General features: G+C 45.6%; 1 protein-coding gene across 2 annotated transcripts in view; it reads right to left on the reverse strand.

Moving 5' to 3' along the window:
* Positions 1-4: 4 nt before the first annotated feature.
* Positions 5-25718, reverse strand: part of Tgfbrap1 (transforming growth factor beta receptor associated protein 1) — a 50807-nt gene continuing 25093 nt past the window's right edge. For both annotated transcript variants that reach the window (XM_085836826.1, XM_021159200.3), the window contains 10 exons: positions 22726-22920; positions 19075-19229; positions 14065-14147; positions 11314-11655; positions 10539-10596; positions 8082-8225; positions 5960-6106; positions 5067-5226; positions 3245-3678; positions 5-2555 (listed from right to left, as the gene is read on the reverse strand). In XM_085836826.1, coding sequence (XP_085692952.1) covers positions 2379-2555; positions 3245-3678; positions 5067-5226; positions 5960-6106; positions 8082-8225; positions 10539-10596; positions 11314-11655; positions 14065-14147; positions 19075-19229; positions 22726-22920 — 1895 coding nt within the window. In that variant the 3' untranslated portion in view covers positions 5-2378. The remainder of the gene's footprint in view (positions 2556-3244; positions 3679-5066; positions 5227-5959; positions 6107-8081; positions 8226-10538; positions 10597-11313; positions 11656-14064; positions 14148-19074; positions 19230-22725; positions 22921-25718) is intronic.

Genomic DNA, 25718 nt, shown 5'->3' on the forward strand with positions numbered 1-25718 from the left:
GACAAAGAATTAGAAGAATTTTAATAAAATCAACAAGTTTACATTTGTACATCTTGTGGATTTGGGACCCGTTAAGAGGCAAAGGAAGCTAGGAGGACAGATTCCTGTGGGAGAGCAAGCAGGAGGCAAGGGCTGCCCCAGTTGTGCAACAGGTGCGTGTGACAGTGTGACCCATTTCTCTGTGCTCCAGGAGTGTCAAGCATGGCTCACAAGAGCCTCTCTCTCTCTCAGCTCTGTGTTCAAACCCAGTGCCCACAGCCGAGGTGACAGGCCTACATTAACACAGGTAAGCAACAGCAGATAGACAGTTCCCAAACTGAACATTCCTGCTCCCTTCCAGATACGAATGTGACCCAAGCTCAGCCAGTGTTGCTCCAGCTAGGATGGCTGTACAGAGCCGAAGGGGGAAAGAGCTGAGTGGCAGCTGTTGTGCTACCCAGGGGACAGTCACAAAAGAGCAGGGCTGTGACAAAACTATGCTATATATTCATCTTAAAAATGGGATTTGTGAAATTGCCCCTGGGAGAGTGCGAAGAAGGTAAGGAAATAATAGTTTGTAACATGTGAGGTGATTCTCTGCCTTATATAAGTGTTTGCTTTAAAGGATTTGGTGATGGTGGTGGTGGTGGGGGCTGGGCTGCTCTTTATAGATCAATACTCAGAGACTAGAGTCCCCCACATTAGGAGTGAGCAGTCACAAGTCCTTTCCGAGACTGTACCCGTTTTGCGCATGAAAAACAGTGCTTTCAGATGAAACCACCAATTCATAGGTTGTAATGAGATGCAGTGAGAAGTGTTCTCAGTCATCCTTGGGACACAGCGGAGCTGCAAGGAGACTTCATCATTTATTCTCAGACACTCAACACATGTAGGGAAAAGGGGCACAGTCCTCTGAACAGTCACAGACGCATCTACTCCCTGGTTTACTCGGAATCCCCAAGGGACAAGAAATACACCAATCATTGCAAGTGCAGAGATCCTTTTGTCAAGAATGGACAGGGAATGGGGGTGGGCAGGGTCTGGCAGATGGGCTGGGCTGTGTTCTGGGGCCGCCCTGGCAGCCCAGGAGTTGATGCTTCTTTTCCAAGCATCCTGGTAGAGGCTGTGCTGTCTGCCCTGAGGGTCTCATAGAGTCACCACCCGGGAGATGGCTCTGAGACTTCAAAGAGAGCAGGGAAATGGCAAGAGCTGCAGTTTGTCTGTGACAATTGACAGACACCAAGTCCAGTTGGTCACAGATGAGACCTTTCCTCTGAGGGTTCAGGAAAGCTCCGGGCAGGCATGGAAAGTGCTGGCAGATAAGGTGGCCTGGCCTCCTAAGGGCCTGCAGAAACACCTGTGGGCAGAACAGGGAAAAGCAGCTCTGCCAGCTGCCTGCTACAGGCTACAGGGCTACAGGGCAGAGGCAGTGTGAGCCTCTCCTGGAAGGCTCACTGGTTTACTGATTTCCCTTTGAATTTCCCAAGTATTCAGTAGGAGGTACATTGTAATGAGGAAAGAGATATCTGTAATGAGTACAACTGAAGAAATTCCAAATGAGAGAAAATTACGAAGATGCTATGAATTCAAATAAAAACACTGAGTTGTGTATGTCTGTCGAGGTGTTTCCAGTCAGGAAGGAGATGAAAAGAAACCTGCTTCTGGGCCCTCATAAACCTGGTCTCGTTTCTGTTGCAGTCTTCAGGACAGGCAAACCCCCCCCCCCCCCGCTGTGCACATGTGTGTGTGCATATGTGCATGTGTGTGCATGTTCTGGGGATTGAATTCAGGTTGTCACACTTGGTGGCAAGTGCCTTTGCCCACTGAATCATTTCACCGTCCCATCTACTTCAAGCTTTCTCTCTTTCTAAACAGATTTCCATGTGCTAGGCAGCCAGAAGCATAGGACTTTATACCAAGTGACTGCTTAAGGAAATGAGGCAGAGGGTTTCAGAGGTTGACAGCTGGATGGGAAGAACAGAAGCTATGTCCACTTTAGGGGCAGATGTGAAGACTACGTGAAGAGCACACCACCTCAAAGGCAAGGTGTCCAGCTCAGGCCTCTGCACCCTGGACACAGGCAGACCCCATTTCCAGGCCCCACTGTGTCTGGATCCCCCAGGCTAAACTGCCTGCTTTTCTAAGTTGGCTTGTGCTTTGGATGACTGTAACCTCCTGGACAGGTAGACTCTGGCCTGTCACTATCCTGGGTGGGGAGGGAGGGTGTTCAGGCCTTTTCCATTTACATCCACACAAAGAACAATCAGCAGTGCAGTGCCCTTGTTTCCCAGGGATAGCATCTTCCTGGCACCCAGATGCCTCCCCTTTGTTCTGGCTCACACAAAAAACAGGTTTGGAAAAGAACTCAGAATCCCCTTTGCAGCCTGAAACCACACTTTTCAAGTCCGAGTGCCAGGGCTGGGCGAGCTGGGGGTCGTGTGTCTGCTGGCGGCACAGTGGGTGTGCACAAGCCCTCCATTTGGGTATCTGACAAACACAGGTTCACCGAAAGGGTTCTGGCAGAGCTGGCAAAGCTCTCGTTCTGAGAGCCGGACCGCATTTCCCTTCAGCTTCATCTGCAAAGAGAAAGCAAGAGTGAGGAGGTGGCCAGGTCAGGGTGGGTACACGGCACGAGAGATGGAAATAAAGAGAACCTTTCTTAAGGAGCAGACGGGGAGCAGGAGAGGTGCTTTCCTTCTATTTTTAAAGATTTATTCACTTTTATGAATGTGTGTGCCTGCATGAGTTTATGTGCATCACAAGTCTGCAGAGGCAAGAAAAGGGCATCAGACCTCGTAACTAGAGTTGTGAGTCACCATGTGGGTGCTAGGAACTGAACCCAGGTCTCGCAAAAGCAGTAAGCACTCTTTCCAGCCCCAGGAGTGGTTCTTAAAGCAACCACTGTGTGTCTGGAAATTTCTATATAAACTCATCCTTTCAGCCCTCTCAAAGCATTGACTGTTTTAACCCCAGACTGTCACAAAGTCACTGCTATCAGAGTTGAGTGGGATCAAGTAAGACCTTCATTTGCAAATAAAAAGCAGGACCCAGATTGGAGATTTGGTCATAGTCACTCAGTTAACTAGTGGCACATTCCAAGCATCACAACTTCATTTTTCAGAAGTCATAAGAAACAGCACTATTGGTCCTACAATCAATACTTGTAGAGTGGAAATAAAAACTGGCCAAGACCAATTTTCCATACTTTAAAAGCTTACCTCCCATGCAACATGGGCTGGCAGAGGCACAAAGGGTAGGTACTCACCTTATCATACATGTAAATCAGGTTTTCTGATTTGGCCAGGCCAAGGGCCACCTGTGTGGTCCTCCTGGCATGGATACTGTCCCTCATAGCCCCCATGAGGAATGGGCAGAGAAGCTGCACGGACCAGGTGTCGGGCAGAAGCTGTAGGACCTGGGTGACATCAAATTCCCTGGCATGATGGTTCAGCAAGTCCACAGCAGCCACTGTCAGATCTTGGGCAGAGGGGCCTGCACGGAGGTACATGGCGAGCAACGTGTGGAAGAGGCGCTGACGGTAGGCTGCATCCTGACCCTCGGAGCTCCACAGGCAGTAGTCCTCAGCTGCAGAGAAGTCCCCCATCTCGTGCACCAGGATGTGCAGGGCCTTCTCGTGCTCGCCCAGCTTCCCGTGGAGGATGGCACTTTCCATGGGCAGGCCGGCACCCTGGACTTTCTCTGTCAGACAAAAAAGACTGAGCTCACCTGCATGTTCCTTAGCCTTAGCAAAAGCAGGCTCTCTAGTTACCTAGACATTGCTAAATACTGCCACCTAGATGACTGAGGGAGGTGGCTCCTTGGATTTCCCCTGGTGACTCAGAGTCATTCAGGAAACAGGTGAGTCTGGTCTCAAAAGAGCCCTAGTTAAGCATCACCAGAGCCCTGGCTCCTGGCCTGCAGTCACAATACCATTACTCCGCCTTCCCAGTACAGAATCTTATGACTAACACACAGGGGAATAACTGTCCGTCTGTTTCTTCAGGAGGACTAGAATCAAGGTCCTCCTGGAAAGGCCCCCAAATACCCTGTAGGGTTTTCAAGTAACACTGTATACTTGAGATCACCTCTGGAAGATCTGGGATACAGTGAAATATGGCTAACAGTAATGCTGTGATATTTATGCCAGATATTTTCAAGTCACAGTTGGTTGGATATGCAGATGCAGAATCTATGGATAAATTCAAATATCCACTTTACCATAAAAGTTATGCTCAACCCCTTTATACCACTTTAAAACATGCTTCACTGAAGGGAACATGGGTTCAAGGTATTTAAAAAAAACCCTTTTGGTATTATCTAATGAGTTTCTGGGACAGAAATAAAAACTTTTCTTTTGTTACCCCTGTAGTTAGGCTTCCAGAAAATGGCACAGCCCAGGGGCAATGTCAGTCCTTATCAAGGCTCGCCCTTAGTGGGCTGATGGGCTAAGTCTTACTGCCCAGGTCACTTTGCTCTCCTGTGGGCTGTGAAATAGGAGACAATAACCTGCAATGGGATATTTCCAGGACATCTCTCAGTTCAGGGCCAAGATTAATATGAAATGACAGGCACTGGTGTCTGAGGCTCGGCCACCATGGGCTGCTCCTCAGGCGTGATGCCAGCCTGGGGGTGGGCGGGCTTAGGGGGGAAGAGCTGGCTGTTGCCTGTGACAAGTGCAGCAGCAGGTACAGATGCCACAACACACAAGCACCACCCTTCTCCTAAATGTCAGCAAATAATTACTAAGAGGCTGCCATATTAAGGCACAGACAGAGGTAAAAAGGAGATGGGAGCTACACAGATTCTATGCTCAGACTATGACATTTCTCTTAAAGGGCTAGAACATAGCAGATCTGGTGACCTTGGGGGTCCAGGTGCCACCCTCAGGGAGGAAAGTACCAACGTCATTAGAGGATGAATCGTGACTGATGGTGTTTTATAGCTCAATTCAAAACCCATCAGGATAGCTCTGAGGAAAGGGGCTCAAGGAATCAACCTACAGGACCCAAACATTGCACTCTGGAGCCAAAGGCTCCCTGCCTCAGTCCTACCTAAGTCTCTCACTGGTATGCCAAGTTTATCCTCACCTTTCAACAAGTGGACGCGGTACAAGTCAGACTTCTGGAGTAGTCTCCGGAGTTTGGCCTGTGTCTCAGTGGCTTCTACATCTTTGCCCCCAGTGGATACCCTCTGCCGCAGCACTTCCTCCAGGTAGAGGATGGCAAGGTGGGTGTGGTACTCTTCTTTCTGTAGGAATCAGGAATGCACCAGACATCGTGTTTACATGAGGGAGGCTATGGCAGATTCTTGAACACAGTGGACAGGATACCCTCAAGGGACTGGAAACTTCCCAGGAATACCAACACAGAAGGGGTGCTATAGTCCATGCTGCTATAGTCTGGATGCTAAAGGTGTCCCCAAAGCCTATGTGTTAAAGTCCAGCTACTGGGGGTGAGGGTAGAGCCTGGAAGGGATATGGTCAATGGGAAGGAGTGGGAACATAGCAGGGGAGGTGGAACCTCAACCCCCCGCCCTGCCCTCTTGACTTCCTGGGCACAACACTGCCTTTTTCTGCTAAGAAATCTAGTAAAAAAGAATGGGACAATCAGTCACAGATTGAAAGACTGCCCTCTGCTCTTCACAAGTTAATTGCCTCGGGTATTTTATCATAATGATGGAAAGATGATTAACACATGTTGGGGACACCTGAGAGGCAAAGGCTTTAGGTATTCTATAAATGACATGGCTTCTCCCATTTCCTGTGAGGATAATAACAAAGAGAAAAGAAGAGTGGAGTGGAGCTGAGAAGCAAGATAAAGCATCTACTTCTATTCCCTCTGGGTCTCTTTCACAAAGGCTCACATTCCCTCAGATGACCAACAAGCACAGACTGGGAGATCAGGAAGCAACAGCCAGGTCTCCTCTCCTAAGCTGTTAGTGACATTGCAGCCACAGACCTTAGTCTAGGCTGAGAGCTCACCTGCAATCTCCTGTCGATAACGAGATGTTCCAGATACTTAACCAGGGCTTTAGGGTATTTCTTAAGGCAACTAATAATGTCGTCTGGATTAAAACTGGTCTGCTGCTGCTCGTCCAAAGGTCTCTTGGTGAAAATTTGAACTCCAATCTGCAGAAAGACCAGCAATTCAGTTTTCTTCATCTTTCTTTTGGTCACTTAACAGTCATGGCTTGGCTAAAACCATCATGCAGAATACACTGATGATATGCAGGTACCACTTCTCATATGCCAAACTTACATCAAAAATATGGAGAAAACACAGTCCAGCAAGAAAGACCAAACAAAGCGTACACCATAGACAGGAAAGTGGTGCTAAGTAACCCTCCCCACACACTGCTAGGATTTCTTCTAAGATGGCTGGAAACTAACAAATAGAGCAGTCACGTGGCTTTGACAGCCATGCAACAAACACTAGCACTGTTAAGATTATCCCAAATAGAGACTTTTTCTTGCAAAGATTAAGTGAGAAAACCCAGAAAGTATGAAAACTCACAGTGTGCTCTTCGTTCTCTGAACACATTGCCTGGTTAGTAGATTATTTACTGTGCTTGGCTAATTTGCCATCTGAACCTTCCAGACTGCCTTCCGATGCTGCCATAAGGAGCACCCTGGATCAATTTTCCCTTCTGAGGAAATACTAAGACCATTAGACCTTGTTGGGTTCCCCTGGGCACTGAAATGTGTACTACTGCCTGCTCACATGTGTATACGTATACATACCCTGTGAACCCCAACATGAGACACATGGCACAGCTACAGGTCTGAATTGTGTCTCAGTTTTGCTTGACTACATGACCTTGAAAGAGTGTTATCCCCATCTATGAACCACACCCTTCAAGAGATGACAGAGGTCAAGTGGAGGGCCAACATGTGACACACAGAATAATCTCTGTGTTTGGCTGTGATTGCTCTGCAATTGGAAAGGATCTAAACCTTTCAATGCCACTGCACCTGCACCACAGGAGCATGTGCAGGTGCATTCTATAGGTAAATGTATAGACATAAAGGACAAATGGAGAGGCCAGTGAGCAGGCTTAGCAGGTAAAGGTCCTTCCTGCCAAGCTTGACTATCTGAGTTCAATTCCTGAGATACACACGGTAGAAAGTGAGACTTCAGCTGTCCTCTGACCACCATACAGCATGGCACATGTGTGCACAAATACACACAAATGAATGCATAAATGTAATCTTAAAATTTTTTAATATGTAAGGAATAGGGGCTCTGACCTAGCTAGGAAGTGAGGTAGACAGCAGGAATCTGCTCTGCCCTGCCATGACTTAGGGTCTGATCTTGTCTCTGCAAGGGAAGCCAAGAAAATGGATCTTCTATGCTTGCTGCCTTAGTCTCAGTAACTTGTGAGCCTTTTAAGGTCTCTGTCCCTCTGTCCTGAGCATGCTGCCTTTGAGTCGTGATCCCTTTGGGGGAGCTGCTTATCAGACATCCTGAATATCAGATATCTACATTATTATTCATAACAGTAGCAAAATTACAGTTGTGAAGTAGCCATGAAATAATTTTATAGTTGGGGGTCACCATGACATGAAGAACTGTATTAAAGGGTCACAGCAATTAGGAAAGTTGAGAACTGCTACTGTAGAGCCAAGAGCCAACAGCTGCTTTTTCACTATTGTCTTGTCTCAGCCTCCAAGATGAGCCAGGTCATGTACATGACACTTGACACCTCCAAGTTCACAGCCTCTTAGAAACAGAAGAGGACAATGGTCTTCCTGATGTGGCCCAGATCTGAGCCACTTCTTGCAGAAGTCCAGTCTGTGTAGAGTAAGAACCTGCATGCATCCCAGAGAACAAAATGCAGACTTCTGTTCCCTGACAAGTGCAGAGGGAACTGTAAGAGCGCTTCCTGAACACCAGGGGCATGAGAAGGCGAGGCCTCTGCAGGGAGAGGCTGCTGCAGAAACAGACTGTGCCACGTGCTTATGTTCAAAGGAAGGCATTCAAAAGCAGACAGCGTAAACAGGAGGAGGATGAATGTAGCTTTTTGCCCCTCCACCTAAAGTTGAGGGGGGCTTTGGTGTCTTTCTACCAGCCATTCCTAAGAGAATGCATTTATGAAACACAAACCTCCTCACTTTTCTGCAACAGCCAATCAGCATGGGTCCACACCAGCTCTTGGTCTAGGCAGTAGGTAAGAAAATCAACGATGTATTCGTACAGGTCTGAGCGTGTAGAATCCTGGATGTCCCCATTCACAATGTTCACCCACAACTGAGAAGAAATAAAAAACAACAACCACAAAAAATGTAGAGCTAAGAACATCATGTATTGTGTAGAATTCACTGAGAAAATGTTTGTTTTCTTATTTGGTCTCTCATTATTTTCAAATCACACAGGATGAAACATCCCTCACATGAAAATCTATAATCTGAGCATTCACAAGCATGCTGACAGTGAGGCCTGGATCACTGGGTAGCTGATTGGGGTACCTCTAGCTTCCCATGCATTACTTCAAAATCTGAAAAACTCAAAAATCTAAGACAATTCAGACCCTGAGCACTTTGAATAAAGAAATATATAGTAAAGAGAGCTATAAATTCTAAACTCTGTTATAATATTTTTGAGAAATAAATCAGAAAACCCAAATGTGCCAAAATCTAATTTTTCAAAATTTGAGATGATGCTAGATGTGGAAAATTCCATACCATCAAACTTCATTTTGAGCACAGATTTATGAAAATTATTTTCATGCTATTTGTACAAGACACAAGTGAAATTTAGTTTACATTTGGGTCTTATGTCCAAGACATTTCCTTTTGTAAATGTAAATAATTCAAAATCTAAAATAATCTGCAATATGGTGGTGATCCCCCAACTAAAGCTGATTAGAATGCTCAGTGCATTCTTGTTTTCTTCAGAACTGAATTCACCAGTTAAATAATTGAATCAAAGGTCCACTGAAAAGTGTTGATTTTTTTTTTAAATGGAATTTTCACCTCTTCTGAAGATGTGCTCCATGTGATTCAAGTATGCAAATCTTTCTCCACAGCTGTGCTAATAGTATTACAACGCACATGCAGTAATTCTAAAGATGCCACTACTATGTCTTAAAGAAATAAACGTTTTGTCTACCATATCCAAGCCTGCTCTTGGCCTTGAGGCATGTGTTGATGGAAACTCATGTTCCTGTTTTCTTCACTCTGAAATTATGCTCTTGTGATGCTTTAGCAAAGAGGCTGCACTGCAGACTAAACTCAAAAAGGCATGGACAAAGACAGGGAGGGAGCTGATGTTACACAAAAGGCTCACAGGAAGCTAGCACCCAATGCAGTCTGAGAGGTAACAGGGCAGAGAGGAGAGCATCCCCCCAGGGTGTGAGAAGATACTGCAAAGATCAATGGAAAGCTGTAAGGTGCAGGCCAAGAGACAAGGCTAACAAATCGATGCCACTCAGTTCAGACTCAGCATCCCTGCTGGCCTTCACCTCAGTTCCTCCCTAGGGCAGGAGCATGAGCTTGCTCAGCATTGGCTCTGTCCTGGTGCCTAAGGGAAGCAACTGCCCAGCTCACTAGCAACAGTTGCTGTTACTAACAGCAGAAACTATAACACAATTGCTACCTGCCACCCTGAGTTTCTAAGGTAATGCCATATGCCTGCTGGCTCAGCAAAAATATCACACCCAAGCTAATTCAAGCAAATTTTGTTAAATCAGAGAAAAGCAGTAGATATTAGCACTTAAGAAGGGTGGTAGAAGTTGGGGCCAAAGGGATACTAGACACAGGTTACTAAAATACAGTTAGAGAAATAATCCCTAGTGTTCTGTGGCTCACTGGGGTGAATAAAAGCACTAAACAGATGAGCTCTAAGTTCCCCAGTACAGAGAACAGCTAAGACGTTGTTAGGATCCCAATGATTGTGACTGAATCACTTGCCAAGAAAGGTGTATAGTTACTAAGTGACAGCTAATTTTCTAAATATATATATGCATGTGCCCATGTATGCATATGCCATATGTGTATAGTGCCCATGAAGGCTAGAAGAGGGGCCAATCCCTAGAATCAATCTGGAGTTATGAGGTTGTGAGCCTCCCAGGATTGATGCAGGAGTGGACTAGAGTAGAGCAGCAACTGCTCTTAGCTCCAGGCCCCCTTTCAATTCTTTAAAAGAAAATCAACCTTGTTTTCATTTCAATTTTCACAAACTCAATCTTGATAATGTTCTTTAAAGAGAATTAAAGGAATCACTTCTTGGCCTTTTTGTAAGAACAAATATTGGGTCTTAAAGTCAACACTTCTCAAAGAGTTCACTTTTGAAAACACTATTCTATTCGTTCTCTGCAGAAAAGACCAGATCAGGTAAAAGTGGTTTCTATGGATTAATGGGTTTTTAAAAAGTAACACAAAATTATAGGTTATTGACTATATGTGTAAACATGGTAGCCTAAATGCCTCGGTATATATATGGAGTCTGAGACTAATTTTCAAAAGTTGGTTCTCCTGACACCATGGGTTATGAGGTTCAGAGGCAGGGGATCAAGCTTTGAACAGCTGGTGCTTTTACGTATCAAGTCACTAGTCAACTCACCTGAACTGCAGAGGCATCTTGTTTGTTGTAATGATAGAGCAGCCCCAGTGCAAAGTACCTGGAAGAGAAAAGGGTGGAAACGATGGCCAAGGATGTGGGGTATGGCCTGGGACACACACCGCTCACACTCTGCCCATGTCTTCCTCAGGAGGGGGCTCTTGGAGAGGTCAGGCCTCCTTAGAGAGACACAGCTCAATATATTGAAGTGTTAGTTAGAACCTTCCCTTTTAAATCTCTGGGCACATTTCACAACTTCTTATAGATAGAGCATCCTGAGTCACCACCACCAGGTGTCGGTGTGCACTGGATTTGAAACCAAACAGGCTGAGCAGCCCTAATCTGAAATCTGAAATCCACCAAAAACGGTGACCTAAGGGAGCTTGATCAACAAGGTCAAGAAGGCTCAGCTCTTTACTCAGATGTCGTTCACCTTTGCTATGAGTGACTCAACTGCATTATTACTACCAAGTCTCATCTTCCACGGTGGGTGCTGGTCTGACAACACTACTAACCAAGCTCACAGTAATTCCTGTTGTACTTTTCAACATGAAAGAGGAGAACGAGCGTGACTCTCTCCGAGGCCCTTTAGATCAGGAGGACATCGTCATCTGAGGACTGTTTGCTGCCTATTGCCACAAGGACTTCTTGGTGATCTTGATTTCTCATCCAAACTCAATGCTGGCTGAGTATGTCTCACAGCATCTCCTCAAGGGGCCTCATGGGGTGCAAGAGGGCTGGAGTGAAAGCCTCACCACGTGGGGTTGAGAACACTCACTTTTTGTGCTTCTCCAGCCAGGCAGCACTGTCTGTCAGCAAGCAGAAATTCTCAGTGACCAAGAGGTCCAGGAGGCTGTCGTGGTCAGCCTCTGCATACAGCTTGAGCAAGGCCGTATCGATGTCTTCCTTGTAGCCATTAGCTACCTCTGTGCTGCGGATTTCATTCAGGTAGCTCATGAGGAAGCGCTTGCACTTGGCCATCTTCTCCTGGTCGCCTTGGGTCAGCTGGTTCAGGTCTGCATACTCATGAAGAGGAGGGTGAGACCGGGTGAAGGAGGAGGAGGTGGGCAACAGGAAGGGGTAGAGAGAAATCAGCTCCCGGACATCCAGCTGGCTGCTTCTGCAATTACAGTGTCAAACTAAATGAAGCAAAAAGAGAGAGAGAGTACACATAGGCACACTAACAATACTGGAGGGCAGTGCCTGTAGGCACATGTTAATGGGTGTGAATGTGGCCAAGCGAGCATCCTAATTTGCTAGTACCAATGAAACACTACCAAACATGGTTCCAAAAGGAGCAGAGGAGACAAGGGTGAGAAACATGTACAGATGACTGGTGAGTGCAACATCAAGACACCTGCACTGTGAGGGAAACCCAGTCAGCCCTGGGATTCCTCAGGCAAGACCGAACTATGCCAAGAACAAAGTGGCATCAATCTGAGCCAGGACAAACAGCATCTTCCTGATGCTGAATCCCAAATAGATTGTTCAGTGGTACTTGAATAAGAGACTTTCTCCTACCTTGGGCCGTGCTATTACTAACATCTAGTAGGTACAATCTAGGGATGAACGCACTACAATATGCCAGACAGCCCTGCCCCAACACACTCACAATAACGAACCATCAGGCCTAAGAGCCAATAGTGTCGGGGTTAAGACACTGAGGGCTACAGGAGGGTTCCTGAAACAGGAAAGTTCTGCTCACTGTTCACTCCAGGGTGAACCTGTTGAAGGAAGAGTCCTCTTCATGCAGTGCTTACTGGCCAGAATAGTCCCCGCACTGGATGGGAGAGGTCCCTTCCAAGCTTGTAAGGCTCTTCAGAAGCACAGCCCCTCTGGTGCCCTTGTGACCTTCATTCTAATACTTTGACCAAGTTGGCTAAATGGTATGAAGACAGACTGAGAACCTCCAGAAGACATGCAGCTTGGGTTCCATACATGAACAACACGTGGGTTTTCTCACAGATGCCAAGCATGATGAGCTAGGAGTACAGCCTCTGGCATAGTTACGGGGTGGAGTCTGAGGTCAGGGCCCAGCACAGGAACAAGAAGGTCAAAGGCAATCACTGCTGTCTGAGAAGCTCCTTACCCAGATATCGGCTCTCAGTGACTCTTTGACAAGGTGAGCAAGCAAGCAGTCACCAGTGTACTGCTGCGCTGTTGAGAGACTAATATGGAGGCCTAAGAACCTCATCCTAAAGACAGACTGGCCCAGCTTCAGCTCTCTCATCACAGTGGGGGACTTTCCAGGCACATATTCATGGGTATTCATCTTAGACTGACCACAGTATGTTCTGGCAGCACCTGTGATGTGAAACTCAAGGGCAATGACACTGTCAGGACAAAACAAGATTTGCTGAGGTGTGACTGAGCAAGGACTCTACTTAAATTGAAGACCGCCAGTCTTTATAGGACCAGACAGTGGCAGCACCTGGACTGGCATAGTTAAAAGTACTACTGGGAGTCACTCCTCAAGAAATGGCTTCCTCCCTCGGAGACCTGTTCCATACACCCCATTTTTGTGACAGAGGAAGACATCAACTCTGCTGTGTGTTTCAGCACATCCTTAAGACATAGCAACCATCCTCAAGGAAGGGCAGAAGAAGCCCAGCAGAGAGCATCCTGCTAAGTTCCTTGGGCTGTACAGGCTCTGTACAGAAGAAGCCCAGCAGAGAGCATCCTGCTAAGTTCCCTGGGCTGTACAGGCTCTGTACAGAGCTTTCTATGAATGTTGTTTGCTAGAAATCTCTAGACCACAGAATGTTCTAGTGAAGCACTGCTCTTTAAAGTACTTAAAGATGACGACCCTAGCAGGTGCAACCCCATTTCCCCAGAGGATGCTGAGTAGCCATGGTCCCAGGAACCCACTGGTGAGAGTAAAGTACAGATACAAGGGCAAGTGCGATGATGAGGGTGTGGTTCCTACATAGATGGGTAAGGAAAACGAAGAGCAAGATAGACTATGAGAATACAAATGGGCAACTGAAAAGGAGAGAAGACAACAGAGAAAAGGGATGCCTGTGAAGGTCCACAGGAGAATCAGTCAGAATGGCAGAAGGCTGTCTTCCTAAAGACAGATTCACTTCCTGAGTATGCCAACCGGGCATATACCATCTAGAAAGTCTATATATGATTCAAAGTTTTTATAGGTCTTCCTAAAAGCCCTTGCTTTCTCTAAACTCAGCTTCCAGTGAAATCTCTGAAAAGTAGATAGCAAGAATAAATATTCCTCAGAATCCACACATAACAACCCCACTCAGGAACACTACTGTCCTGCTTAGCAGCCCTACTACCTTCAAGGACCCTCGTCAGATTTTCAACTCAGGAGTTGGGACAGTGGGCATACTAAGGCTGATGGTGGAGACCAGGAACTACCTAGAAAGGTGTGAACTATTACAAACAGCCCTATCATTCCTACTCAAATATCCATCTAGCCTTCCCATAATTCTCCCTTGAAACTGCATAGACGACAAAGGTTCCCAGGAGGTTCCCACTGAGTGACAGTCCTGCTACCAACACTTCAAATTACCTGAAGAGCTCTTTGGCTTCCAGGAACTGGAGTTGTGCAAACTGTATAAAGCCTGCCTGCTGCAGAATCCTCCTGTACATTACCTGCAAGGGAATAAGAATCAATCATCTCCTGAAGACACCTTAAACCATCACCAGAGGGGCAGGCTGCACTGTCATCCACATCCTGACTGATGGCATCCACAGAGATAAGAAGCTACTAGTTTAAAAAAAATACTTAAATCTATGTAGTTATCCCTCAGTAGTGGAAAGGCACTGGTTCCAGGGCCCCACAGATATCAGCATATATGCTCAAGTCCTTTATATAAAATAGCACTGTATCCCTTAGAATCTACATACATGTTTTAAGTCATGTCTAGATTACCTGTAATAGCTAGAAATATGTAAGTCTAATGTAAACAGTTCTTATACTATGTAATTTATGGAATAATGTCCAAGAAAACAGTCTATATACCTTCAGCACAAATGCAATCTTTCTTCTTGTAGTGTTTGAGTCTCATGAATCTCATGCATGCAGGGAAGTGCTGTACGGAGTAGGGGAGCTGAATGCATACACACACATATGTGCACATAAACATATGCACACACATGTATATGCACCCCCCCTTCATAGGTTTGATTCCATGAACCCTTAATGAATTGCTTCACCCCTGTGCTCAATCCACCAGATTTTCGTGACTGCTTCTTCCTGTTGTTGCTCAGATGGAGATCAATGACCTTGGGAGCTCTGGCTTATTCTTCTACTCCTCTGAAAGAGACTTTGCAGGAGTATTTCTCATAGATCCCTCATACACAAGGGTAGTCAAGCATAAGCACTACATAGATATGTGGGCCTCTTAGCAAAGCTGAGGTAGTGTTGTGTGACCTATCCCCTGGAGACACTTGGCTCACATTAATAGCAGACTATCTAAAGTTCTTGCAGTAAACTGCCACCTTGCCTGTACATGGATCACTGCAATCCAACTTAACTCATCTGCAGGATTCTTCCATTCCTGTAACATCCAACAATAATAACACATACATACACTTGGGCTGGAGAGGTGGCTCAGTGGTTAAGAGCACTGACTTCTCTTCCAGAGGTCCTAGTTTCAATTCCCAGCACCCAAATGGCAGCTCACAACTGTCTGTAACTTCAGTTCCAGGGGATGTCGCACTCTCACAGACATACACTCAGGCAGAAAACCAATGCACATAAAATAAAAGTAAATAAATAAGTCACTAGGAAAAAAACAAAGATTAGGTGGTAGTGGCACATGCCTTTAATGCCAAAAATCAGGAGGCAGAGGCAGCCAGATCTCCTGGTTCAAAACCAGACTGATCTTCAAAGTGAGTTCCAGGACAACTAGGGCTACACAGAGAAACCCTGCCTCAAAGAAGGCCAACACGCACAACACACACTTCAGGAGAGTTCATCCTTTCCTCCCTTCCGCCACTGTCCATTTCTGAGCTTTGTTAAGGTTTGTCTGAAAGGGTACTGGACACATCTTGTTGCTTGTTCTCATGTGTGCCAACATCTTCATCCTGGCACTCTGTCTCCCATGGTTTTCACTACTCTGCTTGATACTAATTCTTCTTCTTCTTCTAACCCAGAATGCCAAGAGGTCCTTGAATACAGGACAAACCCTTTACTTACTGTCTTAGTCAGGGTTTCTATTCCTGTACAAACATCATGACCAAGAAGCAAGTTGGGGAGGAAAGGGTTTATTCAGCTTCCATAAAGCTGTTCATCACCAAAGGAAGTCAGGACTGGAACTCAAGCAGGTCAGGAAGCAGGAGCTGATGCAGAGGCCATGGAGGGATGTTACTTACTGGCTTGCCTCCCTGGCTTGCTCAGCCTGCTCTCTTATAGAACCAAGACTACCAGCCCAGAGATGGTCCCACCCACAAGGGGCCTTTCCCCCTTGATCGCTAATTGAGAAAATGCCTTACAGTTGCATCTCATGGAGGCATTTCCTCAACTGAAGCTCCTTTCTCTGTGATAACTCCAGCTGTGTCAAGTTGACACAAAACTAGCCAGTACACTTACCTAACGAACAGTTTGAAAATTCTCTCCTATTTATTTAGGAATTATTAATCTGAATAACTCCCTGGTCCACATTTTTTTGTCACCCACTGGCCCAATTTTAAAGGTGAGAAATTCTATTTAGAATATATAAGTTTTTACTTCCAAGTGACTAAAGTAATAAATGGTTGAGTCATGATCTAAAAACCATACCTCATCAACACATTCTATTGGTTTTTCTTGCTCTCTCAAATAACTTTAAGAGGCCTTTCAGTGGTGTGTGTATGTGTGTGTGTGAGAATTCATTTGGGTTGCTGGGCATCAAACAGTAGTCCTTGTGCATGCTGGGAAAGTGTTCTACTGAGCTTTGCCCCAGGCACCATGGTTTTAAGGAGCGCTCCAAGCACAGCAGCAGTCCCTTTAGGAGAGTTGATTTTAGCACACTGCTTAACCTGCCTATCTCTCTTCTCTTTGTCTGCCTTTATCTTTCTTCTGTGAAAACTCCCATCTGACCAATGACTGGACTTACTATGCCACTTTGTACCAATAAGCAGAATGTGGAGTTCTTCTGCCCAATATGCAGTTCTATTTCTGGAAGTAGAAATAATATGAGCCATGCTTGTAGCGGAAGAATTAAAAAGAGGCACCAAGCATGAGAGAATTCTTAGGTATATCCAGGCTTGCTACAGAGAAATCAGTGACAGCAGCATCTTCCTGAGGCTACCAGACTTGAATGCCATGCTTGGGTCACCTTGTCTCCCCCACGCTCCTCTACACCATCCCCAGAGAGAGACAGAACCACTACCAACTTCACAAGTCTCCATTGGTCTACAGAGATGCCCCAAATTCATGTTAAGAGAATTTGGAGGTGTAGTGTGTGGGATGCAGTTAGGGTTGGATGACGTCATGAAGGCAGGGCCCTAGGATGGATGGTACTTATGGCCCTCTTGTGACCGGAGATGAGACCAGGGCCAGCACACTTACTCTCATTATATGTGATGGCTTGGGGTTGACAAGTATGAGCTGAACACAGTTTTCACGAGGGCAACATGAGCTGTGGAAGATGTGTCCAGAAAAGTGGATGGGACCTGTCAATGAAGCACTTCACCTAGGCAACAATGCATCTTTTGAAATTTTGGCATATGCATGGGACTTCACATACATGCACGTGCGTGTGCAGGCACACACACACACACACACACACACACACACACACACACACGGCTGTTTGCATAGCTCAAGGAAAATAACACCCACATAACAAAGAAAGTTGAATTTACAGCATTACAGGGAGAAGGCAGGTATCAAATGCAAAGGGACAGAACACACACACACACACACACACAGGAGGGACTGGACAGCAAGGAACTCATGTGATTTCATCAGGGACTGGCTATGCCCTCTGCTCTTGTCAAAAAGAGCAGAGATGGAAAAAAAGCAAAATAAGAAAATGCTGAATGATTTGAGCAGCACACATGGTGCTTGTAGAAGACAGGGTAGCCGTTTAACAGCAACTGACACAATGCCATGGCTGCACAGGGCCAGGCAGCCCCTCTTCCCTCTGCCACAGCCCTCCCTGCCTGCACTGTGTGGACAAGGGAGGTAAGGAAAGCACCGGCAGCCACGAGATCTGTGCCTTTGAGTTTGCTGCCCCCTGCTGAACACTGATAGGTTAGTGCCACTGCAGCGAGTTAGGAGCAGGGATAAGAACTCTGTTTACCAGACGTCTCCTTCCAAATTCCCAACCATGGAGGACACATGCACTTTTTATTCACTGGCAACAGCAATTAATTACCCTTTGCTCTATGAGGCAACTTGCATCCAAACATATCTTTTCTGCCATAGCAATCAGTCACAGGTAAAATCTGACTGACTGACTCAAATGACGATAGAAATGTGTACACACCACCGTAGTTTTAGTTGTTTGTTGTTGCTTTCTGCAGCACCAGGGACTGGACCTAAAGCTTCCCCCAAGCTAGACAGGGGTATGCCACTTTTTATTTTGAGACAGGGTTACCCTAAATCCCCAGGTTGGCACTGAACTCTCTCTGTACCTCAAGCAGGCCTTGAACTTGAGGTCCCCTTACCTCAGGCTTCCAAGTAACTAGCTTTACAGGTCTAGGCCTCCAGGTTCAGCTAACATGTTTTAGCACTCTCAAATATGTAGTGCCCTTAATGACACATCTGATCAAGTAGGAATTTTAGAAATGCACTTGATACTGACGATTATGTTTACTATATAAATAATATAGTAAAGTTAGCATTTCTCCCGTGCACTTGGTGTTTTCTCCTGGCCAGGTACAGTCATCTGTGCCTGTGGTTCCTGTACTTGGAAGACTGAAGTTCTGTAAGGGAGTGACGTGGCCGGGCTCCTGAGGTGAGGTACCTTATCTGCTCTGTGTGCAAAGCACTGCCTACACATGAGAGAGAAAAACAAACAGACTTTTTTGCAGGTGGGGGTAGGGGGAGGACGGACGGACAACCTTTTGACGCTGTGACATGGTAACATGAGGTCTAAAATACGTTGGATTTTTACACATTGGATTTATAACTGTTCATTTATAGCTATCCTGGATGCAAGTGGCCCCTGCTGTCTACAGAGAGGACATGACATGCATGCAAATTAATTTAACCCCACCTCAACAAATACATACTCTAAAATCAGAGATCTGTTGGGCTGAACTAACTCTGCCGGTTTATAGGAACCATGTTCATAGCTGTTCTGAGGAGGTGCCTGAAGAAGGGAGTTGATTTCAAACACAGCCTAGTGTACCAAGGGAGGAACTAACAAGCTGACCTTCCCCAGTCAGCTGTGCCGTCTTAGTTGAGCTGTTTGGTTGCTCTGTAATTTGCTTCCTTACCTACAGAACATGAGATGTGTTGAAAAACATTACAGGACAGGCACAAAAGTGCTGCACTGGCCTTCTGCAGAGTGAGCTCCAGGGCGCGTGGTTAAATCTGAATGCTTGTGCTTACAGGCATGCTTTCTTGTGACCAGTAATTACCAACCTGAAACTTCTCCTTTGGAATGTTCCTCCGGGCTCCTTTTGCCAAGACCAAAGCCTCCTCCACTCTCCGGTTTGCTAACAGATCCTGTATTTGTTTTTCCAGAGGTAATGGAACCAAGATGTAAACTCCTTTACTTGTGGCAACAATCACTCTTCCTGGGGGGAAGAAAAGAACATTAACACTGTTGGAAGAGAAAAGCATTGCCTCCTCTGTACACGACTGCTTTCCTCACACTGGGCCCTTATCTGATCTGCTAATCATGCCCACCAGCTTTCCCAATACCATCCCTACCAAGATGATGGTATGATGCCTCCCGTGTCTTCCGCCCATACTGACAACTGTTGGGAAGGGTGAAGTTTAATGTCACATTGTGAAAGGATAAAATGTGCTCTTTATGCCCTTTTCTACGTGAAACTGCCCATTGATTTGGAAACCCATGAGGAGACATATGATGCAGAGTCCAGCGAAGATGCAGAGCCCCATCATGGAACATCATCAAAACCCCACTGAAAATCTTTTCCTCCTTAAGCTGGTTTGCACAAGCTAAGATTTAGTGCATTACGTTGGACTGTGAGATAGTATTTCACCTTCCCTTCCATCCATGTGCCACTTCAGTTGATTGATGATTGATTACTTACTGGCTGCCCTCCCATCCCGCCAGCTGTCCTTGTCCACCAAGAGCTACAGCAGCAGTTCTCAACCTGTGGGCCGACCCCTTTGGGGGTTGACCAACCCTTTCATGGGGTCACCTAAGACCATCAGAAAATGGATATGCACATCACAATTTATAACAGTTGCAAAATTACAGTTATGAAGTAGCAACGAAAATATGGTGGTGGTGGTGGTGTGTCACCATAACCCGAGGAGCTGTGTATTACCGGGTCACGGCCTTAGGAAGGTTGAGAACCACTGCTCTATAGAATTCTGTCTGTGAAAGAGTCAGGACTGCAGCCCACATTAGCTCCTTCAACTAAGCTTCAAATTAAACTCTGATCCCTCTCTTAACTCAGCAGTCCCTCTTCACAGGAAGTAGTAACTTTTTCTTCTGTCTCCTGCATCCCAATTAAAATGGTTTGCCTTTTCTGTCAGTATCTGGCCATCTGCTCGAAGCTACTCTTCTTCTTTTTTTTTTTTTTTATTAGGTATTTATTTCATTTACATTTTCAATGCTATCCCAAAAGTTCCCCACATGCTCCCCCACCAACCCACCCACTCCCACTTCTTGGCCCTGGCGTTCCCCTGTACTGAGGCATATAAAGTTTGCATACAGTGGGCCTCTCTTTCCACTGATGGCCGACTAGACCATCCTCTGATACATATGCAGCTACAGACACGAGCTCCAGGGGGTACTGGTTAGTTCAGAATGTTGTTCCACCTATAGGGCTGCAGATCCCCTCAGCTCCTTGGGTACTTTCTCTAGCTCCTCCATTGGGGGCCCTGTGATCCATCCAATAGCTGACTGTGAGCATCCACTTCTGTGTTTGCTAGGCCCCGGCATAGTCTCACAAGAGACAGCTATATCTGGGTCCTTTCAGCAAAATCTTGCTATTGTATGCAATGGTGTCAGTGTTTGGAAGCTGATTATGGGATGGATCCCCGGATATGGCAGTCTCTAGATGGTCCCTCCTTTTTTCTCAGCTCCAAACTTTGTCTCTGTAACTCTTTCCATGGGTGTTTTATTCCCAATTCTAAGAAGGGGCACAGTGTCCACACTTTGGTCTTCGTTCTTCTTGAGTTTCATGCGTTTAGCAAATTGTATCTTATATCTAGGGTATCCTAAGTTTCTGGGCTAATATCCACTTATCAGTGAGTACATATTGTGTGAGTCCTTTTGTAATTGGGTTACCTCACTCAGGATGATGCCCTCCAGGTCCATCCATAAATTCATTCTTTTTAATAGCTGAGTAGTACTCCATTGTGTAAATGTACCACATTTTCTGTATCCATTCCTCTCTTGAGGGGCATCTGGGTTCTTTCCAGAAGCTACTCTTCTAAGGAGCCTCTGCTCCCATGTAAGGCAGGCTACACTGGTCTCCCCCAGCGTGGCCTTAAGTAATTTAGAGATGATTTAAAACCAACAAGAACCTGTGTGTAGTTTCTAGGCTAATACTAAGCCAAGTCATATAAGGGACCAAAACATCCATGAATCTCACTACTCAAAAGAGATAATGCAACTTGTAGATGTGTGTACCAAAGGATGACTCTAATAGTGCTAGTGCTTAACTGGATCTGACCCAAATCATTGTGAGTACTACATTTCTTACTAAGGTTGAAACATACATACATACATACATACATACATACATACATACATACATACATTATATATACCCAGCATCTCAATCACCAGGAAGGCACTGTTCAAAGAACAAAGGGATCCTTATGTGCAAGTATAAGGTATTACTTAGATGGGGACATGAGTATGGGCCAATATGGTGGCCCCCATAGGCTCATAGGGAGTGGCACTATTAGGAGGTGTGGCCTTGTTGGAGGAAGTGTGCCACGAGGGGTGGGCTTTGAGGTTTCAGAAGCTCAAGCCACAGTCTCAGTGTCCCCTCCTGCTGCCTGCTGACTCAGATGTAGAACTCTCAGCTCCTTCTCCAGCACTGTATCTGCCTGCATGCTGCCCTGCTTTCTGCCATGACAATAATGGACTGAATCTCTGAAACTATAACCCAGCCTCAGTTACATGTCTTTCTTTATAAAAATTGCTGTGGTCATAGTGTTTCTTTATAGCCATCGAAAGCCTAACTACGGCAGTGGGCTAGCAGATGGCGCTAAAGAGTGAGAACATTAACATTCTCAGCTATGAGTGTTCTTAGGAGAGTTGTGTTGACGCAGGTTAATATTCAGTGATACAATACCCAGCATTCACTTACAAACAGTGCAGATGCTGCAAACACACCCAAGCTTTTTATCTGGGCTAAGGGAATGTGGTTCATTCTGCCTCTCATTCAATTTCTCTGAACATTTGAAAATGTTCAGAATGGAAAGAAGAGGAAGTGAAATTCGTGTGCATTACACTTAGGCCACTTGCCAACTGTGCCTAACCACACGGCAGCCTCAATGCCTCCACCTTCCACATACACTGAGGACCTGCCTTTGGGACCTCTTGTTCAGACACACCCTTTTCTCTGCTAGAAGGTTCTGCATACACTTGCCTGGCTGATTCCTTCCATTCTTAGATGGCGCCCCCAGGAAGCCCTCCCTGATATGTCTGTCCAGCCAAGTCCTAAACCACTGTGGTTCTTTACTGAAAAGCCTATTACACCCTTAACCTTGCTGTCCCTGAAGCACAGACACTGCACTGCACTCATTACTTTTCCTTCTTCAAAGATCTATTTATTTTTGTGTGTGAGTGTTTTGTGTGCTTGAACATGCATTTGTGTGCATGTGTGTGTGTGTGTGTGGTGGGGGGCATACACAGGTGTACATATACAGCTCTGAGCAGCCTGGTACTGGGAAGTAACCTGGGTCCTCTGCAAGAGCAGCAAGAGCACTTAACCCCTAAGCCGTTTCTCCAGCTCTGTTACTAATGTAACTCCTCTAAGCATAAGGCCCAGCTCCTAATGGGTCCCCAATGACATTTACTGTAGAAAGATCACAGAAGGTTTGCAATGAAAACGTTAAGATTTCTATTTCAACAGGTACCTTCAAAGTCCTGCAGGATGTGACCCTCCTTAAAGGGCAGGGTCTGTTTCTGCTGCTGATCCAACATGCTGTGAACTGTGATGAATTCGTCATCGAGCGCTATGACATAGGGGAAGCAAACAGCTGCCCCAATCACATTTTCTGACCAGTGCACAGGGGCACGCTGGGAAATCCCGGCCACGGTGGCAAACATGCCTAGAAAATAAAAGGAGGTGTCTTCTATTAACTATGAGGAAATCTTTGCCATAGAGATGACTGGGTGAAAAGTAACTGTCCTTCAGTTCTCCAACAGGCTTGTAGTTTTCAGAAATTTAATTTAATTTTTTTTTTTAGATTTTCGTATTTATTTATTTCATGTATGTGAGTACATTGTCACTGTCCTCAGACACACCGGAAGAGGGCATCAGATCCCCATTACAGATGGTTGTGAGCCACCATGTGGTTGCTGGGATTTGAACTCAGGACCTCCTGAAGAGCAGTCAGTGCTCTTACCTGCTGAGCTGTCTCTTCAGCCCCAGGCTTGCATTTTTAAAACAATAACAGAATATGTGCAAGTGTAAAGAATGGCATATGACTGTATCACCATGACGAGAACTACCTTACCCAGAGTGCAAATCATGTGTGCTTCCAACTACAAACGATACTTTAAACTGTTTCCATTGAGCTTACATGCTCATTTGTAAATGACATGTTCCCCACACAGGAGAAAAGAAGCTACTTAGGAAGCCTGGCACGTTTTCGTCCATGTCCACCACCCCTCCATCTAGGCTTCAGCTCTTTCCTTTTCACACATTTGGTCAACATATTCACTGAGCACCTGCCATGTGCCAGACACTCCACTATGAGAGGCTGGCTGTGCTTCGAGTTGAGGTCTGAGCGCTGATTACTGGTGTCACCCCTTGCTTTATCACTGAGAACGTGCATGAGCTATAAGAATACATATCATCTAACACAGAAAACTGGATTCGTGATTCAAGACAGACTGCCGTGAAGCATCTGTCCATAATCAGCTTGTGGCAGCTATGTACACTGGAAGGCACTGCTATTGGGGAACACTGAGATGAATATTTTGATGCAGAGGTGTCAATCCATTTTAACTTTAACTTTTGAAAGCACCACACTGTTGCTTGCAAATGTTTAGACAACACTGAAGCAACGAAAGCATCAATGGCTCTTGTTATAACACAGGGTGGAAGGGTAGGTGGGTGAGGGGCCAAGAGCCCCACTGCTTTGGGTCTTTGCTGGGGTAGCATACCCTAGCGGAAGCATGAAGCAGGATGCTGGGGTAGCATACCCTAGCGGAAGCATGAAGCAGGATGATGCCATTTGCCTCATGAACCAGGAAGCAAACCCACTTAAATGGAGATGGAGGAACCTAACCTTTGTCAAGACTGACCCTAGGGCTTCTCTCCAGATTCCACCTGCCTAGAACAGAGGTTTCCAACTCATGGGTTGCAACCCCTTTATGGGGTGCTAAATGGCCATTAGGGTGGGCCAAAGACCACTGGAAAACAGTTATTTATACTATGATTCATAAAAGTAGCAAACTTACAGTTATAAAGTAGCAACAAAATAATTTTATGGTTGGGAGTCACCACAACATGAGAGCTATATTAAGGGTCACAGCGTTAGGAAGGCTGAGAAGCACTGTGCTAGGCTGAGATCCACTATTCTCCAGTGGCCGCCAGAGAGACTAAGACTCTAACACAGGGACCCTCTTGGGGACAGACAGGCATCATGATCATAGCAAATAGTAACATCAAGTATACAAAATAGCGTCAAAAATCACTGAGGCAGTGAAACCCAGCTATGAATGAAGACACTGCACTGACCTTCTCAAGAGAACCACAGAGTGCAGAGCCTCTGGCTAATGGTTCTGCCATAAAGAGGGCAGAAAGCAGGGGTCATGAGCCACAGCTTCTGCAGTTTCACTGGAATGAAGGAGCAGAGGGCCCTAACTGCCGAATGAAGTCAAGTCAAGCTAGGGAAGCATGCTAGGAATAGGAGCATGGACTAGACTGTTGCTGAAGTGTCCCAGCTAGCTCTCTTCTTCTGGGCAGGTGATGAAGTCTGTTGCTTTTATACTACCAAAGGAGCCTTAATGTTGTCAGCATGCAAGCTAGGAGATTTGGAAAGGGCACAAGAACTTTTAAAACCATTCTTTTTGGCCATGTCCCTTCTAGGTTCAAGCTTACTTGTGATCTAAGCCCACATAACATGAAGAGCAACTGCATTGTTTTCCATGTCTGAGAAGCACCATCAAGGAGGTTAGTCAAAGTATTATAAAAAAAAAAAAATCTGGTCAACTTGTGTTATGAAAGGTCATGCATGATCTCTTATGACAAGAGTGGTCACAAGCTACACTCAGAGAGAAAGGCAGAGTCAAAAATAGAAATAGGCGTCATGCTGAAATGTGCATTTACAATCTTGATAGTAATTTGTTTGAACTCTTAATGTCTGGAGCCATGTAATGATACTATTTGTAGAACCTATATCTGCATATGGTATACATAAGAGACCTTACATATATTCTGTCTATTTGCTTATCACTGTATTCACTTCAAGCAAAATGACACTTAAGTGGGTTGGTTCATTTACCTATGACGCTCATACAGTTGAGACATAGTAAACTTGGGGGTGTGTGTGAATGCACCCAATAATCCCTTTAATCTGACACTATGACCAAGAGAGGAACATGGGACTCCAACGGCGTCCTTGTAAAGATGTCATAAACAGAGCATCTAGGGCTGCACTAGAGGACAGGTGGAATGAAATGGGAATCCCAGACATAGATACAGTGTATCATAGTTAGTGTCTATCAAAGGCAGCCACCAAAACCAGCAACGAAGGGCTCTGCCAACAGTTTGTGGGAATAGTGGACAGTCGTATAAATAAAATAGCAGTTGAAATCAGTTCTTTACATGGTAAGACAGGAGACCACACAGATAAGCACCAGAAAATACAAATGACTATATAACCTGGAAGACAGGGAA

The sequence above is a fragment of the Mus caroli genome, unplaced genomic scaffold (assembly GCF_978045245.1).
Source record: "Mus caroli unplaced genomic scaffold, Mus_caroli_1 scaffold_1, whole genome shotgun sequence".
Lineage (NCBI taxonomy): Eukaryota > Metazoa > Chordata > Mammalia > Rodentia > Muridae > Mus > Mus caroli.